This window comes from Lasioglossum baleicum, chromosome 5, assembly GCF_051020765.1.
Source record: "Lasioglossum baleicum chromosome 5, iyLasBale1, whole genome shotgun sequence".
NCBI classification, from domain to species: Eukaryota; Metazoa; Arthropoda; class Insecta; order Hymenoptera; family Halictidae; genus Lasioglossum; species Lasioglossum baleicum.
Genome location: NC_134933.1, coordinates 17,187,692 through 17,207,653, shown reverse-complemented (window position 1 = coordinate 17,207,653; position 19,962 = coordinate 17,187,692). Strand labels below are relative to the sequence as shown.

Genomic DNA, 19,962 nt, shown 5'->3' with positions numbered 1-19,962 from the left:
CTCTTGCTCTCTCTCTCTCTCCCCATTCTCCCCCCTCCCCCATTCTCGAACGGCAGAACCGGTTCGATAGCCATGCACACCTACATAGCGAATATACGCAGACTCGACGGCACAGAGGGGCCATATTACGTATCCACCTACCTAATATCGACGGTATAACGTCGTATACGCGCGGCTCCACGTGTAATTAATAGGGACGACTGTGAGCTACGATCCTTCAGTTCGAACATTCCTTAAGGACCGGCCACGCTCTGCCATTTCGCAACACGCGAAACCTGACGGGAACATCTTTCGCCGGAAAGTTGGAACCTGGACCGAATCGATCCACGCCGAAACCGTTGCGACTAGAATAGACACCGCCGTGCAACGTGCACCTTTTCGCTGAAAAGTCGAAGAGAAAGGAGTGCCTCGAATCGGATCGAATCGGATCGAATCGGATCGAATTGTATCCTATGGGGAGCAGGGTTATTGTCGCGAGATTGGCGTCCGCAAATACACGAGTAGGTACCCGTTGTCGATGGATGTGCCGTGGCAAACCCCCCTCGACCTCGGTTTCCCTTCCCCGGTGGTTGGTTGCACCACCGGCCACTTGGCTATTCATCTTGGTCCGGTGCTCCTAATTACACGTCTCGGGTTACGGATGAGAACGAACGTCCCAGCGTTCGGAGACGTCCTGTGCCCTGAAAAGGGGTACCAGCACACTGCGTCTGCTGCTTTTTCCTCGCTCTCGTTCTCCCTCTCTCTCTCTCTCTCTCTCTCTCTCTCTCTCTCTCTCTCTCTCTCTCTCTCTCTCTCTTCTCTCCTGTTCTAGCGAGCTCCTTCCCCCGTCTCCCCCTCTTTCCCACTCTGTAAATCTTTTTTACACTGGTTGCCACTAAAGGCCCTTTGTCCGTGACCCGGCGCGCGCGGCTATTTTATACGCCGAATGTTATTCAGCGCTGGAGTTACTCGCGATCTCTTTCTCTTCATCTCTGCTCGTGCATATGTCTCCCTCGGTCCACGGCGTTTCTGAAACCGTCGTGTCGAGGAACACGCGCGACGAAGGAACTCTCGAGGGTTTGGGTGCGCGCGGGCACGACGGGACGAAGTACGAAGAAAAATGGTATTAGCCCTTTGATCCCTCGGCCGCTGGAACGACTCGGCGCAAAAAAGGACGTAATAAAAGCGGAGGCGGCGGGTAATGCGGCTATTTATGCATAAAGAGCGAAAACGAGGAGCTTCGCGGCAGATGAGGTTGTTGTGCCGCCTGCTCCGAATCTGACTGGATTTGACCGATCCGCAAGCGCGCGGCAAATGTATCTTCCGGTGTACAATCGCGGGAGTAACTCGCACACGCTCGATAATCGCGCAGGAAGCATCGAACGTCTGGCGAACGCGATAATCTCGGCAGCGTAGCTCGTCTAAACAGAGGAAGATTAAAGTCCGGAGAGAGAACGTGACTTTTCGTGGACGTCGCGACGATATATACATAGATACCGGGTATCGTCGTCGATACCGTGTGCTTCCGGTCCTTTATTTCGAGGCGGGGCCGTTCTGCCAGAGACGAGATCCCTTCTTTCCGCTCTCGAGCCCCGGGACACCGCGTGAAACGATTCGCCGCGGGCAAAAACAGCGTTTGATGACCCGCGTGGAGCGCAAGAGACGCGGATAATATATTTGGCGCGGGCGGCGACGCGAGCGGGCCGATGGGTCCCTTTGAAATTGCTCGCGCCTCGCGATTGTACGCCACGCTCTCTGCACTGTGTGCAGTGTGCAAGCCGCGCGCGCCCTATTTCAGGGCCTGCTGAAATACGGCACGGCACGGCGCGGCGCGGCATGGCACGCTCTCTCCGGCCGCCCATGCGCTCGATCGGCTCTTTCTGTTCGACGAATTCCCTTTGACTCGGTCGCGTGAATAGCTCCCTCCTCTCCGTGAATTCCTTTCCCCGCCCCTCCGCGAGTCTCCCGATTTTTCAATTTTTTACACGAGTACCCTTCTATCGCGTTTTCACTCCATATCGCGAGTGTTTTCCTTTTCCGCGGCTCGACATTCGCGTCCACTTGAGCGTGCGTGCAAAACTCGCGTTACCTTTGCCGCGTTGCATCCCGCCACATTTCGGGCCAAGGCGGATTCTCACTCTCTCTCTGCGGCGCGGTGTTCACCGGCTCCGCGCGAAGCCGCGTCTAATCGTCGAATCGGATCAGCCGAGGACGGGAGTCGAACGCGCGCGTTCCCGGCGCGGCATTCCTGTTTTCTCGACGGCAGTCGATCGGCCTGAACATTTTTGCTCGATAAGTGGCTGACGCCTTCTGCCTCGTCATCTTTTCTCGCTCGAGGTGATTCGCATTCAACGCGAATTCCAACGGCGCGCAGCTATTCTCGAAGGACGCGTACCGCGTCCGATAACAGCCTCCTTAACGAACGCTAGAACCGCGGTTGCTCGGATGCGGCGAAGGATTTTAAGGGCGAAACTTTTTTATTTTAACGACTCGCTATAAGGAATTCGAGGGGCGAGAGGAACGGCTTCTTCCGTATTCCGTGTCAATGTCGTTTCCAGGCGCCTCCACTAATTCGTGTTTCGCTTTTGTGCCGGTCACCGCGAAGCGCGACAGAGTGGCGTTACTCCTTCGCTGTCAAAAGGGCGTCGGTACTCTAGCTCGCGCGTCGCGACGCGTCGGGACTGGCGTCCACGTCACTGGCGCGTGTCTTCCCTCGCTCTCTTCTCCTTCGTTTTTCTTTCCTTGGTCACCTCTCTCTCTTTAGCACGCGCCCTCCGTCCTTTCTTTTCTTTTCTCCTTACCTTTTCGGTTTTTCTTCTAGCTCGTTTTTCCCTTTTTCTCAATAGGACCCGGACTCTTGTCTCGACGCCCCGAGACCGAGAAAGGAGGTTCTCACCGCGTATTCAGAATCGTGAAAAAAAACGTCCCGAGTGTGTGAATTTCACGGTTCCCGGAGCGTCTGGAAGGCGACACTCCGAACACAATTTGCAGGGACGCGCAACGACGTTGACGATGATGGCGATGGCGATATGCCGACGATGGTCAGGACCCCGTGAAAATGAAGCCGCCGCGATGCATTTTTCCTTTCACCCACACGCGAATCGCAATCGCGCCGCGTCGTAACTTGTAAATCATGTAGTTCGCGTAGTTCGCTGGCTGCGAGCCGCGCGTAATAAAGTGCGCGTTCTGCGTACGCGCGATGAATTATGCAACCGTATGCATTATGCGAGCGTAGCGAAGAGACGCGCGTACGAACGCCGCGCCGCGGAAATCGTTTCCGACCACCTTTGCGCTCTACGTCGCCTCTCCGACCCCACCGCGGAAACCGATTGATTCGGTGTTCTTTTTTCGTTCGTACGATTTCTTCGAAAAATAGAAAAGCGAAACTCGCCTCGGTTCGTTGCTCGCGCAGAGAGTGGCGCAGAATCCCAGCCGGTGGACAGCCGTTCGAGGGAACGACCGAGATACTCGAGAACAGGCACGAAAGGCATCCGGCTAATGATCTTTCGATTTTAACGAGCCGATCGTTAGCCCCGAGAGGGTGTAGTCGCGGTAACGAAAAGATTTCGAGTCGTAACGAGGCAAGTTCCGCTCGACGGGCTAGTACTTTGCTTCTTTTCTCCGTTCCCGGAGAGAGATCCCGCGCCGCGAATAATAATCAAACGGCGGCGGGCCGAGCCAAGCCAAGCCGCCGTGCCGTACCATGGCCCGTATTGCATCGCATCACATCGCGAGCCCTTTTTCTCCGTTTCTCCGTTTTCGTCTGCTGCTCTCGCTCCTGCTCTGAGCTCGGGGAGGGGCCGACTCTTAGTCGAGAGAAAATAGCTCCGCTCCCGTCGCTTTGAAGTTCGCCGGAAGTGGATCAAGCACGAACCAAGGAAAAGGGACGTCCTTTGCGATCCTCCGCGGTTTACGACCCGATCCGCGTTTCGGACCGTCTCTTCGAGAGTTGCCTCGCGCTGCAACCTCTGCCTCCCCTTCAACCTCAACTGTTGTTGCCGCTCTCTCGCAACTGCAGCGGCTTCGTGGACACACGGTAGTCGAAAAATTCTACCGGTCGTGTAAACGTCGTAAAGCTGGCAGCTGCACGCCCGGCCGCCACGCCGCGCCACGCCGAAGCGGGATCGAACGCGAACGAGATGTTTGCTTCGGGAAGAAAAGTAATCTCGAGAGTAGGTCGTAAAAGCGGTCGTGTTTACTCCTCCGGGAGGTTTCAGGATCCGGGGAGTCGCGGCGAAACGACTCCCCGGAATGGACAGGGACGACCGCGCCGGTATTCTTTTTTTAGATTTCGACACTGCGCCTCTCGATGATAAACTCGACCAGCCATTGACGCACGGCCTGCAAGGATCATTCCTGCCACGGGGAATATCTCTCGTCGCAAGGAAAAACGCCGCATGTCACGTACTTTCACTTTCGAGATTATTGCCGTTTAAAGTTTCGGTCATTAGTTCTTTGTTCTAGCGGTCGGTTAAATCGCATTCATTTTTGTAGCCTTCCGAATTTGTTTTCATGAGTTTTGTCTGGTAAAAATGTAAATCCTACACTCTAAAGCCCCATTCATTTTCGAGATATTGTCGTTTGAAGTTTTGATCACTAATGCCTGGACAGAGGCATTGTAGACAGAGAGAATTGTATTATTTTTTTGATCCTTTCGAATTGATTTCCATGACTTTTTTCTGGTAAATAAGTCAATCCTATACTACGAAATTCAATTAATGCATAAATTCAAATTTTTTTGAAATCGTGACATGCAGCTTTTGCCCTTGCAACCGCAGATATAACTCCGGAAAAATCTCTTCATCATCTGCTTCGTAATTTTCCTGTTAGAGGCTCGGCGATTTTCAATTCGAAACGGTCTCCACACGCTTCAACCACAAACGTTCGGATTCATAATGCTCGGTCGTAAATCATCCGGGGCAAAAGGGGGCATGGTCGGAATCCTTGTGCTCCTCTATTTGTCTTGGATCGGAGCCCTTCCAGTTCCAACGTTCCAACCACGTTCCGCCAAAGTCCAAGAGCAGGTATAAGCATAGCGATGCCTCGGTTCCTTTCGACGTTTACGAAATTCAACCGTGTCCTTTGCAGCATCCCCGTTATTATCCCGCTCCAGACCCAAAATTAACCCCTAAAATCTTGCGGATGGGCCCGACCGATCCGTCAGGGACCCAGGCTCGGGGTTCCGCGAAAAACCGGCAATTTACACCACCTTCGACCGAAGCCAGGCAGCTCGTAATTTTCAACCGTATTTCGTACGCGGTTCCATCTTGCTTGCGAAACTCTTTTTTGCGTGCTGTTTAAGAAGACTTAAAGAGTAAGAAGTCATATAACTAAAGTTTTTGTTAATAGAAAACAGAAATTCTACGAGCATGGAATCTTTAAGATGCCTGAAAAATCACAGAACATCATTAAAAATGAATTTAAACTTGAAATTTCCCAGAACAAAATGTCACAAAACTTATTCTGAATGGTAAAAAAATGGCTTTCAGTTTCCTTTGAGAGAACGAAATGACTTTCTGAACGACCTAATATTTTCAGACGCTTTAAGTGTACTTTGGAGCCTCGTTTCTACAAAATTGGACGTCAAAACTAAGTGCTTTATCTTCAATATTAAAAAGAAATACAATATTACATGATAATGCGAACAGTTTCATAAAGTTCTACTGGATTCCGTCTCATATCGGGATTGATGGTAACGAAAGAGCTAATCGCTTAGCAAAAGTGGCTTCATTCTATAGTGCTCCTTGTATTGCTAGTATTCCTTTCACCGATCGCTTTGAGTAATTTCATAAAAATATGTTCGATAACACCCTCTCCTCTATAAAAACCGAAGGACTTTTTATGGGCAAAACCTACTTCCAGCAATTATTTAGTGAAAACCGTCTTCCGTGGTTCTCACAGTTAAAATCCCGTTCGGCTGTTGTCACTATCAACAGGTGTAGAGCAGACCATTATCACCTAGCTGCTTCTCTAGCTCGCATTGGCTTCATCGATGATCCTGAATGCAGTCGTAGTGAGAGAGATGAGACTCTGAACCACGTTTTATAACAATGCAACTTGTGTGTACAATGAGGAAAGATTAAAATTAATCGAAAAGTTCCGTAAAATCAACTTTCAACTTCCCATGGATGCTTCACTGATAATAGCCAAACCCAATATCAGGGCTTGTCGTTACATGTTGTCATTTTTTAAAAGCTGCGGCCTTAGGGTATAAGCGGTTGGTCTACTCTGTGTATAGTATTCATGTTTCATTATAATGCTAATGTATCTCCAGCTTTATTCTTTGTAAAAATGTTCCACTGTTTGTTCCTTTGTTCGTAACCTCTGGTAATCTTTGTATTCTCTGTTATGTTGAAATAAATCCCATATGAGATTTTCTATAATAAAAAAAAAAAAGAAAATATCGTTTGTCATCGTCGGTGGCGCGTTTCAATGGGAACGCGGGCTTCGGTGCTCGTATCGCGGAATTCGATTCACGAGTCGAAACGTATTTTCTGTTTAGCGAATATTATTGTAGCGCCGTCGAGCTAATTAATTACCCTTTGAAAACGGCGGCGGGCGTAAACGAGAGGAGACCGAGAACAGACGAGAGGAGACGAATAGGCGGGCGAGATGGGTCGCGCACGTGCGCGCCGCGCTGCTCGCTACCATCGCATCGGCGACGCATTGCCGCACATAACGCTTTCTGCCACGGAAACGCAACAATCGATTTCCAACCCTGCCACGGGGAATTTAATCCATACAGGGTACACACGGTCCCTGTTTGCGAAATCACTGGCACGATCGGTCCACGTACAATACCGAATCGCTCCACCGCCACCGCTGCTCTTTGCCACTCGCGCGCGTTTCCACCGATTTTTTCCCGACAGTTTCCCAGCACAGCTTTTTTTCGCCCATAACGGAATCGGCCACCGAGCGAAAAATACATGGCCGGGAGCAGATGATTCTTGTTACCCCGCGCATTCTCTCCCCTCCGCCTCCCTCCCCACCCCTGGTCATGCTCTCTCGCGTTTTCCTATTTTATTTCTTTCGGCCCGATTTCGTCCGCCGCCCGTTTTTCCGCCGTTGATTCGGTCCGCGGACATCGGCGTACAATGCGGTTCGTTTAATTTGCACGAACGAACGTATTTGCTTGTTCGACGGTCGTCGCGCAAACGGTAGACTTTTTTGCCCGAACCATCGATTAAAAAATAACCTGACCGATGATGCTTTGTTCTCGCGGGGTCCGGCGACGATCCGCAAACACCGAACGAGCGCATCGTTCGTTTCGTCTGTCACTTCCCGTCCTCGAAAGTCGTAGTCCTCCGCTAGAAGATAGCGTCGTCTTTGTTTTCTAGGATACAGAACGAGATCATTAATCAAATTCAAATGAATTTATTCTATGTATTTTTGTCAGTTTCCGAGACATTTGTAAAAATCTCACCGGATCCAAGTTTCATCTCAATATGATGCATGGGCTATACCGTACTATAGCTTTCTATTACGGAACGAACGCGTACTGTGCGTGACTCAGAAGAAGTCCCGTGAAAGGAATGTGGAGCTGATTGGTTTAACGAATTTTCTCAAGGTTAAAAAACGTTCGTACCATAATCTCCCTATTTTTCCCATATTCTGCCAAGTTTCAGCTTTACCTTTCAAAAAATTTAATCGCTCTACCTGATTTCTATCGAAAGTTCTTTGATTTTGAATCGAGTTTGGTCGAAAGTTCCCACTGTGCGGCGTTGGCCGGCACTGGACAGTGATCGCGTACCCGATCGCGTACAGTAAACGCGACTTACTGTATAAGGTACGGAGTAGCTTGGAAAGTCGCGAAAGGAGATAACTATGTGGAATTTGATGTTTCGCAGTGGCAACGGCGTTCGGCCAGGACGGCGATCTGTACTTCTCGGTGAGTCCGGGCGAGCACTCGGTCGTCGAGGGATCTCCGGTGCGTCTGAGGTGTGAGGCGTTGCCGAGCTCGCGCGTCAAGTACTCTTGGAAAATCGACGGGCAGCTGCTCGCGCCGAGTCCACGGCGACACCAGGACGGCGGGGATCTACGGATCACCAGGGTCAACCGGATACTCGACAGTGGAAACTTCGTCTGCGTGGCCACGCACGAGGAGACCGGATACTCCATCGAGAGCTCGCCGGCCAAGATCGACATTCAATGTAAGTCTGCAACTTCTTCAGGAATGGTGAATGATATACTGTAAGGATTAAAGGCTTATTAGACTGCGGATCTTTATGCCATTATGATTTATAAAGATTTTCAAAAAATACTGGAGTACCAAATTGAACAGGGTTTAGTATGATTTTTATTTATTTTGGAACTACAAATTCTATTGTCGATGAAAATAGGATTTGATTCGGTCCAACTTTCTTAAAATTTGTCTACAAAAATTGAAAACCGCAAAAACATCCGCAGTCTACTTGTTAGTAACCCTTTCGCTACAATGAACGAGATAATGTAGACGTGATTTCGTCGTAGAATGGACGATATGATATCCCGTGTACCTTTACTATTGATATGAAGTGTTTTCGATTTTCGAGGCATGTTGGTGGAAGGTGCTTAAAAACGATGAACATAAAATACTCCATATTTGACACGTGCATCACTTTATCGTTTATTCGTAAAAGAAATTCAAAAGTCGAAAGTAAGAGCCACCCTAATGTACATCGTACCATGTTTTACAATATCGGAGGGCGTCGCGCGTGAAAATTGTCGACGTGACGGCCTGGAGCGTTTAACCCGGAGCAGAGCGGCGCTGATATAATCGAGCGCGTTTCTTCGACGATTTTTTAACGAGCCGCGCTCTCGCTGCGTCGCGCGGCACTCGATTAAAAACCAAGCTAGACTCGCGAGAGTCCCGTGTTCGCCGGAACCGTTAAACCGATATGTATGTGTATATACGGGTATAATCCGGTGGTTCACGGTCGCGTTGCTTAATCGACAAAGTACGAGCGAAACGTGAAAAAGGGATTGGGACCAAGGGGGGTGGCGGAGGGAGGAGGTGCACGAGAAGACACCGAGTTTCCCGACACCGTCCCCCGAGGGGCGGGGACGAATGACAAAGCGTCGACACGACGGATTTCACCGCGGTCTACGTTATTCTCACGGCACTTTTTAATCGCCCTTTCGTCGGAAAAACGCGGATCAAACGCGTTCGCTGCGGAAATTACTTGGTGTAACCGAGAATGATCTAGGTGGGTGTAGAAGAACGATCAGGATTGCAGGGGGTGAGGTGGACGAGGCTCGAAATCGAAGAGAGAACGCGAGAAACGCTTCGCGATGGCTTAGCTTCGACGCCCCTCCACCGTTTTCTATCCAATTATTCGGCAGTGTGACGTTAATTAAGCATGATAATTTACCGTGGAATCGAGCCGGCCAATATGGCTACCAGTCAATCGTGGCCGCCCCCGGCTAAAGCTTGCGTTTTAATGATTCGAAAACGCTGAAGGGCTGGCGCACGGGAACGCGGAAAAATAAATCCGACGACGACGACCACAACCACAACCACGCCATACCACGGTGCCGAGCGTCGCGACGCGAGTGGGAACGGTCGAGGGGAACCGAGGAGGAAAACAGAAAAAACGAGAGAAAGAGGGAAAATATATAATGTTACCAGCGAGCGGTGCTCCGATACCCGCCAACGCGAGCGTATGTTTTTTTTATTTGCAGCTGAAAACGCGTATAAAATGGGTGCTTTCCGCTCGCAGGACGAGGGAGAGCCTGGAGCCAAAGCAACGAAAAAGGAGAGAAAAAAATTGTGCGCGCTCGGCGTTGGATGTTGGGGGCGAGCATGGATCGCGGTGGCGCGATATTGAATGAATAATGAAGAAATTTGCGAAAAAAAAGTACATATTATTAAATCGGGGAAACGTCGAGAGAACGGGAGAAGAAGAGGGAAATAGTGGTGAAACGGTGGCGGGCAGCCGCGGGGAAAGAGAGAGGAAAGAGAGAAACGACGCCGGGGCGTCGTTAGCGGTCCCGCACCTCGTTATCATGTATCGTTTCGTAATTATTATTACACGTCGCTGCCAACCCGGTGAAGTGCACCGAGCCACGAGTACATTTAGCGCGTGCTTAATACCCGTCGCCAGCTCGATTCCTTTTGATAATTGCGATAAATATAATAATGATAATGACGATGGGACGTTTTCTTCGGATCCGCGTCGCGTCGCGTCGCGCCAGCCCATTTTTCCCACCCTTCCGTATATTCCATGGACGTCTCGACGACGTTCCCGTAATTTCGACCGTTCGCATGTTCCGTTCGAATTCTTCGAATCGCAGCGACCGAGGCAAACCGTCCACGAGGACGTTGCGTTCGCCGAGCAATTAGCCGCTATAATATATTCCGGGCCAGGCTTTAGCAACGGAGAGATTCGAGAGATTCGTCGTGACACCGTGGACACGTATCGGCTAGTTAATTAAGCGGGTACCGATATCGGCGACGCTTCCCAGCCGCGATAATTACACGCTACTCGTTCGAACGATCGCACGGCAAAGACCATGACCGACAGAGGATCGATCGGGTACGTGATACATACATGGCGGACGAAGCAACCGCTCGGATACAAGAGTAGCAACTGCCGATATGTTTCGCGGCTAAAATCGATCGAAATTTTTATTCGATTTTCACAAAGATTCGCGTTACGCGCCTAGGGTAATTTCCGGAGAGATGCACCACATTTTGTTCTCTGCTTATAAAAATTTTATTAAAAAGAATTGAACGTTGAAGACAGGCATAGTTGAATTCTTTATTTTTGAATCTGTTTGATAAAATATAAACGTTACATGAGTAAAACTTTTATAGTAATATATTAATATACTGTTTAAAAAAGGTTGAAAAAGTGCATCTCTCCCTAGGGCCTGGGGTGAGATGCACTCCTAATTGGGGATGCACTCCTTTATTTATAGCCTCTTCTCCCCCTACTTCTATTCTCTTTTTCCTCTACTACACATGTTACACAAAGTAGTATACATTGTACATGTTTCATGGGGCGTGCACGAATACGGAAAATTGAATTCAGTACTAGCAATAGTGTTTTGCGAATATCTCGAAAACTAAAAGAGATCCCTTCATCGTCTATCCCTAAATTGAGGCAGGGACGCGCCTATACAAAAACAAGAACCAGTACTACTTGAAAATTTCTGGTACCCGAAGTCGAAATAGAGTCAGGTGGCGGTCACGTCCGACCAGAAACCCGAAAAGTTCGAAGACCCGAACGTCAGATTTTCCGTTTTCCGGTCCGATCCGACTTCGACTTCGGGTACCCGAAATATTTAGGTACTCGGCCACCCCTACTATCTACATACGTCGCGGAATATTTTCACGTTGTCGGACGAGCGAGAACGATCAGATTATTCGTGCGCAACGGGTGGTCGTAAAAGCCGGCATCCGAGACGAAAACCGAGGGTATAAATGGATCGTATACTCAAAAGAATGTCTTATCGGTCGAGGCTGAGGAATGCTAGCACCGTGACATTTACGTTCCCACCCGTGTACAGCTAATACCTCGAGGTTTCTTGCACGCGCTTTGTCGGACGTCGGATGGTCCAGTTATCTTTACAGCTCCGGAGCTCGTCGCAAAAACGAAAGGGGGCGTGGACATTTTCAAGTCGGTGCGCGTTCGGACTGCAACGCCACGGAGCAAACATCGAGCGAACATTTCGAGTTATAAGGGTGGATTTATAGTGGAGCTGCGAGCATCGATGATAGCGACGCGGTGAAAAAAAAGAAAAACAAAGAAAATACATATGTACTTTTTCATTAGGATGTGTCGAAATGTTGTCACGAATGTTGGTTTCTTTTCACCGCGCCGCGCCGCTATCATCGATGCTCGCAGCTCCACTATAACTGCACCCTTAGGGTACGGGAATAACAAAGCTGCGATATTAGCGAAGAGAGCGTCGATCTCGGCGTTTTTGATGGTCAACTGCTAAGTTCTACTCGCCGCTTCAACGTGAACGCTTCCACTATAAAAGTATACATTCTATTTCGCCTCTTCGCTGGAATGATATCGCAGCACCGATGTAGTCGTACGCGAGACGAATTCGTCTCTAAGCCGAGCCTGGTGGAAGTTTTCTGGCCGAGTGAGCCGTAATTAAGCTGCGTGGTTTCGGCGACGAGTAATCTAGCGATATCGAGAAACGACGTCTGCCCCGCGAACCACCCTCGCGACTTTCCACCCTCGAAAGGTCGAGCGTCTGACGAGTGATCTCTCGAACACGCTCGGCGATGACGAGCTGGCCCGCCGTGAATATTCCGTGTGCCACGCCGTGAAAACCATCCCTTTCCCTCTTTTAATTTTCAACCCCTCGGCTCGCGGCCACAGAAGCGCCCGGGCTACGAGGGACGAAAGGAGGCACGGAGGTAATAACACGCCGAGAAGGATCCTTTGTCCAAATAAAAAAATAACATCTCGCTTCGCGACGAGGAAGGAGCTCGCTGCTGCGATACGCGACAATGGATAGGAAGTGTTCAGCCCCGAGCTACGGCAACTGCAACTGCGACTCCGGCTGCGACTGCGACTCCGGCTGCGACGGGGATCGGTGAAAAAAGAGAACGAGAGAGAGAGAGAGAGAGAAAAGACACGACACGGAGACGAGGGGCTGGGATTCCCGTCGACGCGCGTATCGTCGGCTTTACGGGAGATCGTATCTGATTTATACGCCGCGTGCGTAGATTCGAGCGCTCGGTTTCCTGCGCGTTCGCGAGACAATATAAAGATAGAGGACTTCTGCGAGGTCGTATTTATCGAGTTTCCCGTTCATCCTCGCTCGCGCGATCCTCTTCGCGTCCCACGAGGACACCGTACTCCCTGAATTCGGAATTATGTCCGTGAATCCGTTCGCGCGGCTACTCGTCGCTTCTTTTGCTTGTACTGCTTCTAGCTTCCTTCATGCATTTGTGACTAGAGATGGCGATCGAAATCACTCACGGTGATTTATCACAGTGATCGCAAAATGTGATGCACAGTGATCCTAACTTTTTTTATCTCGAGTCATAGTAATTCTTCATCTTTGAGTTAAGAAATTGTATTATTTATGTAATTAGTGGAAAGGTATAGACAATTTCTTATTTAAATACCAATACCAGACAATATACACGTTACTTAGTAATGATAATTCGTAGATCGTGATTATTTCACGATCACGACTGTGATCCTGATTTTTGTATCTCGAGTCAGTAATTATTTCTTTCTTTTATTGGATCTCTATTTTGCTTTTTAGATTAAGTATTTTTATATCTTGTATTTTTTATCTCTTGTTTATCTCTTGTATTGGAGCTTATGACTGGACAAAGCGAAAGCCGGTGCGTGTATGCTTCAAGAGATCGCGAGAACTCGTTACATTCACACGTCGTAGCCCGATTGCAACTTTCCCGTGGAAAAGTAGAGCCGGACTTAATAATCCTCTTTTTCCCTCGCGAGATTTAACAACTCGAGAAGACTGGAAAAAGTGTTAACGCGATTCCGGAGACGAGTGGATAATGGGATCGAAAAGTGGCTCCAGCCACCGTGAAAAATCCTGTCTCTTGGCTTCTAATGGACCGCGGCTAGCGATCGCGTTCTCGTTCTCGAGGCTCTTCGTTTACCTTGTTCGCGGCGCACGCCAGCGCGTTGGCCTCGACAATTAGACCACACACATTGTGCGACGTCGACAATGAGCCACCGTTCCACGAACCCGGAATCTCGTTTCCTCCGGGTAAAGCGTTTGCCGCTGTTCGACGAGTTACCTCTGCTTTTCCGTATACGCGTGTCTTTGAACCGACGCTCGAACCAGCAGAGGCTTGCGACGTAATCGACTGTTTGCTCTTCGATTTTCCTTCGAACGCCGAGCAACGAGTTTACCGGAGCTTAGATACTGATCGATCGCTTTCGAAACTGGTGGTATTGCGGTTCGGTCTCGCGTTCGCAACAATTTTATTATAGGTTGGACCGTAGGCATTCTTCGTGTCGATCGATACGCGGAGCGCGTTTTTCTCGCGGTTAATGGGAACGTCTCTTTCGTTCGACTCATTCTTGCCGACACTTCTTAACCCTAAACCCTAAACCGCAAAATTTTAAACTTGATTTGCTACAGTTAACGATTTTCGCGCAGCACATTATCAAAGTATATTCCTTCACGAACATTTAAAAAAAAAATTCCAATTGAATCGATGAACAACCGAGTTGTCGGCAGATTTTTGTCCAAAAAGATCGGTACAATCTGGCACACTGTGCGTCGCCTCGAAATTGGAACGTTCCTTGAGAAAATTGAATCGCGACGTAAGGCGAAGAGCGGGGAACATCGACGCGGAAGGCTTCTCGCTCCGCATTCTGAACTCGCGTTCCCACCCCACTAGCTCTACCGAGCCGGTCGACCGGCCGTCCGCATAATGCGAGGCCAAATGGCAATTAGGCTTCCTGTATTGTACGCCGCAACAATACAGGTTTTTCAGTGGGCCCGCATTCACGGGAAGAACACGCGCGGACCCTTCTAAATACCGCGATGAATTTACCACGACGCGTCAAGGGGAGTGGCTTGATCCAGATTCATCGGCATATTAATGGCACCTGGACGATAAATCGCGTACCGTGTGCCCTCCGCTGTTTCACGGGCCAAAGGTTCGTGGAAAAGGGTACGGGGAGGGGCTACTTAGGACGCGTGTAATCTCCGAGTCGATTGGATCCGGTACAGGGAAAATTATCTCGTGCACGCTCTCCGCCTCGTCTGGTTTTTTGCTGGAGCCGCCGATCGTGTTCGGATCTCCCTCGAGCGCAAAAATTTGTAGCGGCGCGGCGGCAAGACAGAAATAGGAAAAAAAGAGAAGAAAAAACTAGAAACAGGTTGCCATGGCAGCGTGAAATTATGTATATCCCCTTTAGAGGGAGGAAATTCGCGAAAGCCTGCCACAGGGATTCTCTCGTTCTTTCCTCGCCTCTTACCCGGTCGGTCGTGCGCAGGTGGAGAACTCAATTCAGGGAGGGTTTGCTTGCATTTTCATTGTCTCGCCTTCGTGCAGGCTGTACGTCATCGTCGTCGTCGTCGTCGTTCTCGTCGTAGACGTCTACGTCGCCGTCGTTGGCCCGTCGCACGGAGCAAGCGGGAGAGGTGAAAAGATGGGGATGGTGGAAAAGTAAGAGGAGGTGGAGGCGGTGGAGAAGGGAATAAGAACGAGAAGGGCAGGCAGACAGGGACAGAGGAGAAAAGGAGGGGGTAAGCTAATCGTTGAGGCTGCAGCCCGGGGCGGCTGCATTTTTTAAAAACACTACCACGGCCGCTCGTCGTCACGAACTCACGCCGACGCCACGGAGTAACTGCTTTCTCTTTCGTTGTCTCTCCCTTTTCTTTTCTCTCGGGCTCCCGTGCTCGGCGGATTCTCGCTAGCCGTGCCCCGGCGCATTGTGCCGAATGAATTGCACGAGTGTAGCGTGCGCGACGCTACACGCCTCTCTCTAGGGCTCCTCGCTCGGGCTACTCTTGGCTGACCCTAAAAAGGGAGGAGGAGGAGGAGGAGGAGGAGGCAGAATGCGCGTTGCCTCCGTAAATGCCGTTTCCACGGTGTTTCCCGTGTTTCCGTGTTTTGCGCGCGACGTTCGCGAGACGGATTAAACGGAAACGAACAAAAAAAAACAATCTCTCGAGCGAACACGCTCGATATATAAGGGCTGGTACCGCTGCTTTTCGTTTCTACCGAATTTCCCCCATCTTCATCGGGTTCTGCTCGATCTTTTCCGTCGATGGAACAATGTGTCGGGTGTCGTTTCCTATCGGATGATTCTCGCAGAAAGCATTTCGCCTGGCGCAGCGGAAATATGTATTTCAATGCTCGTCGCTTGTTCGAAGCCTTTTTATTTTTACTCTGGATGAAATTGAGGCACGTGAATTTCCGTGACGGCGGCAATGGCAATGGGAACGACAGCGGCACACGTTCCCGCGATTTCTCCGGCCCTTTCGAAGCTCTCCCGGTCGATTTGTTTCGCGCGACTTTTGTTTCGCGCCGTGCAACCCCTGTCTGTCAAATTACCGTCATCGAGGCGAACAATCGGGGCCAAGTGTACACGGCGAGGCATTTTAACCGTGAGGTGAGCTCCGAGCGATCGCTCCGCGCGCGCCAAATGAACGCGCGACTAGTAGCGGGGAGAAAAGAACGCCCCGTGCTTCGCAGTGCGTGAAAATGGGGAAAAAAAGCTACCGGGTCGGAGGAGAACGCAAGAGACGATCGGTGAAAGAGAGAAAGAGAGAGAGAGAGAGAGAGGGAGCGGGAGGAGATGCGAAACGTGTGGGAGAGACAGCAGAAGACGGTGACGAAGGAAAAGAGAAGAGGGACGAAGCACGATAGAAAGGGGAGAAGAGGGGAGACAAAAACAGGCCAGAGAAGGAAAGATCCACCCTATCGCGAGAATCTGTCCGATGAATACGGAAGACCCATGCCTTTTCATTAATTACGCTCCTTACTAATTAACCCGGCACGTTTTTCCCTAATTAGATGTACGACCGTGCTGAAAAAAGCCGGCGCGTACAAGTTGTTGGAGCCCGTTTAAGCGACGAGACTGGCTCGCCTCGCCTCGCGAACAAGAGACACCTGTTCACCCGGCAAATGCGCGAAAACGGTGTCTTCTCGAGCAAAAAAGAAGAGAGGTAGAAAAGGGAAACCGGGGCCGTGTATCTCCGAGGCGAACGCGCGCCGCGTTTAGGTAAAACGAGCGGAACGGTCGTCGTTCGGGAACAGGAAAATTAACGGGAAATCGACGGTCGACCGTTTCCTCGCCGAAAGCCTTCGAAAAACGGAACACCCTCGACGTCGCCGGATCCGGACAGCTTTTGGACTGCCGGAATTGGTTATTTCACGGGGCGTGGCGAATGTATTTTTCATATTGCGCCGACGTTGGTCGTCGACGCTTGACGCTGACGCGACGCCCAGATTCCCCGAGGCCAACGTTTCACCGGCTAAACTACTCGGGAGAAAGATTACGTTTTCTTCTACCGGAAGATAAAACCGTAATGAACGAGCGAAACTCTGGAAACTCCGTCTTGGAATCGTTCTCCTCGCTGGACGAATTTTTTCAGGACAGGAAAAATCAATTTCGTTGTTAATCCATGCGTAAAACGCTCGATCTAAACTTCCCGCATCAGCTGCCCCGATAACATCGATTTTTTTCCACGGCGAGAGAGAAAGAGAGACGGCGAGGGAGAAAGGGCTGGAAACGAACGTGTTTTGAAAAGCATATTAATTTCGCTGGTAGGCGAGACGCATCGGTGGACGCATTGTACGCGTAGATCCGTCACCGATGCGTGCATCCCGATCCCAGGGAATTACGGGAACGCTATACAGCCGCAGCTGTGATTACGAGACCCCTCTTCTCGTTGCCGGGTTTCCCAGGTTTCCCAGACTTCCCAGTAGCTCCGCGCGACGATACTCGACGGCGCGAAACGGAGCGGCTCCGAACGATCCATTTGCGTTCAGATCGCTTGAAAATGCAAGGCGTTCCTTATCGGCTGACGCGTTTAATGCGTCGCCGATGCGTTGCTATGTTCCCATCTTTCTCCTTCTTTTTATCGTGCCACTGGAAAACTCGAGGGATGCGTCGCGACGCCGCACAGTGTTCGAGACAATTCTAAAAAGTTCAATTTTCGAACTATGAAATCTAACAGAAATTTTTCGCGAAACGTTAGTAACATGAGTATGTAATGCTATCCACGATTTTTACTAAACATGTGAGTTTATTGTTGAAACTTGAGCGTAAAATCGAATATAATATTAGTTACACTTCTTGAAACACTTGGTATTTGCTGAATGTTTATGCGATTATCTTAATATTGACAAGTTGTGTTCGATATTATAAGGACTTCCAAACCTCGCACAATTTTTTTTTGAAATGTTCATAATTTGTCACAAATTTTTCATGTTAAATTATCAACTTTGATTCGAGTGTAACAAATAAGTATCAAAACGGACCAATTTGATTACATGCGTGCTCCTTTCTGCGTGCATTAAACCTCAATAGAGCAATTTACATTGCCCAGCTTTGCCCCAATCGAAGAAAATAGCTGAATCTTAACACATTCACTCCTGAGGAGTCCGAAACGGTAGTGCACCACGTGCATCTCACGGATTTCCGATAAGATAAAGAAAACTGCTCAAACAGAAGTTGCCGAGTAATTAAACGCTAATAAATAGCAATAAAAGAATTAGAAAAAAGTTGTGATTCAAAGAAACTCTATACACAGTCTTTCCGTCTTTAGAAAAGTATTAGGGTTCTCAAGTTGAAAACGATATTAAAAGTTACGAATTTTCTGTGCGACATGGGTGCGCAAGCCCGGCTGTCCCATAGTTGTTATCCCGGTACCTCGTTATCGACTCTGCCGGCGTTCGTTCTGTATTCCGCGTGGTTTGTTTCGCTCGCAGACGTCGCGTCGCGATCGTTGGCGAAGGTGACGACGATCTGGAAAACTGGTTTCCGGGAACGGTGTCCCGCTGGAACGATCGCACGAGCTAGACCGGTAGCGAATTTACCCGAGTGGGCCGAGATACACCGGGAACGTTGGACGCGTTACGGCGAAAGAGTTTGCCGTGCGCGAACCATCGATCGTCGCAACGCGCGCACATTGTTTGGCTCAATTTCACGCGAGAAAGCGGAAGAGAGAGAGAGAGAGAGAGAGAGCTGGCACAAGCGCACGGCTCGACCCTCGAACTCGAGCACGAGCACAGACGAGGGACGGAAGTGATCTCGCCGTTTCTGATTTTCAGTCGCGACAATGGCCGCTTTTGTTCGTCGATCTGGCATCGCGTTCCTGCCCCGGGAACCGTTTCGAAAAGGGGTGACGAGCCGAACCGGCGCGAATCGACTCCGATGCTCGCTCCCGCGCCGTATATACTGCGAAAGCGAATCGTTTTCGTTGCCGCGCTCGCTGCAACGGCCGATAGGTATTCGCGTCGAAAACAAAATCCCTATCAACGATCGATATCGGCGAAACGATTGCCTCCTCGCCTCTCGGACTCCCCGCTCTCTTTGTTCGTTCGATCTCTGCTCTGTTGTATCCTCCTTGCCCACGCATCCCGATTTCGCTGTTCGCTTTCTTCGACCCTGACGGTACGGACATAGTAAAGCAGCAATAGCAAACCAATGTATGATAATGAAATGCGACTTGTATAATGGAGCAGTGGCGAGGGAATTAGCGGTGCATATGCTTATACTTCGTACAAGTTCTTCGCATCTCGTATCATCTGCCGCCTTTTTTTGGAGTCGTGGTGCCATTGGCAAATGACGGTCGATTCGTTTGCGACACTAAGGAGCTGTCATCGGCAAAACAATCTTCAGCTACAATGCTTGCGGAACGTAGGGAAAATAATTCCTCCAGGACACGGTTCACACTCGGAAAATCTCAACATTGAGAACTGTCTACGCGGCGATTCTCGCGATACTTCCAGCAAACTTCGAAACCGCGATCGGCCGCAAATTCCCCGGCAATGCAACACGTAAGCCACTTATCCTCCGTGAATTTTTTACCTTGTCCAAACATGCTCGGCGCAATTTTTCACGCTCCGCGGAGCGGAGAACGCTGCTTTGTGTACACGCGTGTCGGCTCGAGTGCGCGCCGCTCGCAGAAAGGGAATGCAAAATCGTTTCGTCAAACTGCAGTCGCGCACGTGGCCGTCCAAGTGGCTGTCGCGCTGCACGGCTCGGCGCGGGGAGAGAGAGAGAAAAAAAAACCTAATTTATCTCCGGGTCTCGTCGTCTCGCGGCGTTTGCGGATGTAGGTGTAGGTGTAGCCGTGTATCTACCCGCAGATACGCGAGACTCTATTTTCAGCGGTTTTATCTACCAGAAACGCGACTCGCGCGCACGCTGCAACGATCCTGCGTTCTCTCGAATCGATGCTCTCGTCGCCATCGCCCTCGTCTCGTCTTTTCCCCGTTTCCGCCATTTCGAGAGTCGGCTTCGATGATCCTACCGAACGATTCCCCTTCGATTTCTACGGGGATGGGGGCAGAAAGACCGTTGTCGGACGTTA

General features: G+C 50.0%; 1 protein-coding gene across 1 annotated transcript in view; it reads left to right on the top strand.

Moving 5' to 3' along the window:
• LOC143208610 (tyrosine-protein kinase-like otk) overlaps positions 1-19,962 on the top strand; it is a 48,104-nt gene that overhangs the window by 1,340 nt on the left and 26,802 nt on the right. The window contains exon 2 of the mRNA XM_076423148.1: positions 7,827-8,129. Within this exon, the coding sequence (XP_076279263.1) occupies positions 7,827-8,129 (303 nt within the window). The remainder of the gene's footprint in view (positions 1-7,826; positions 8,130-19,962) is intronic.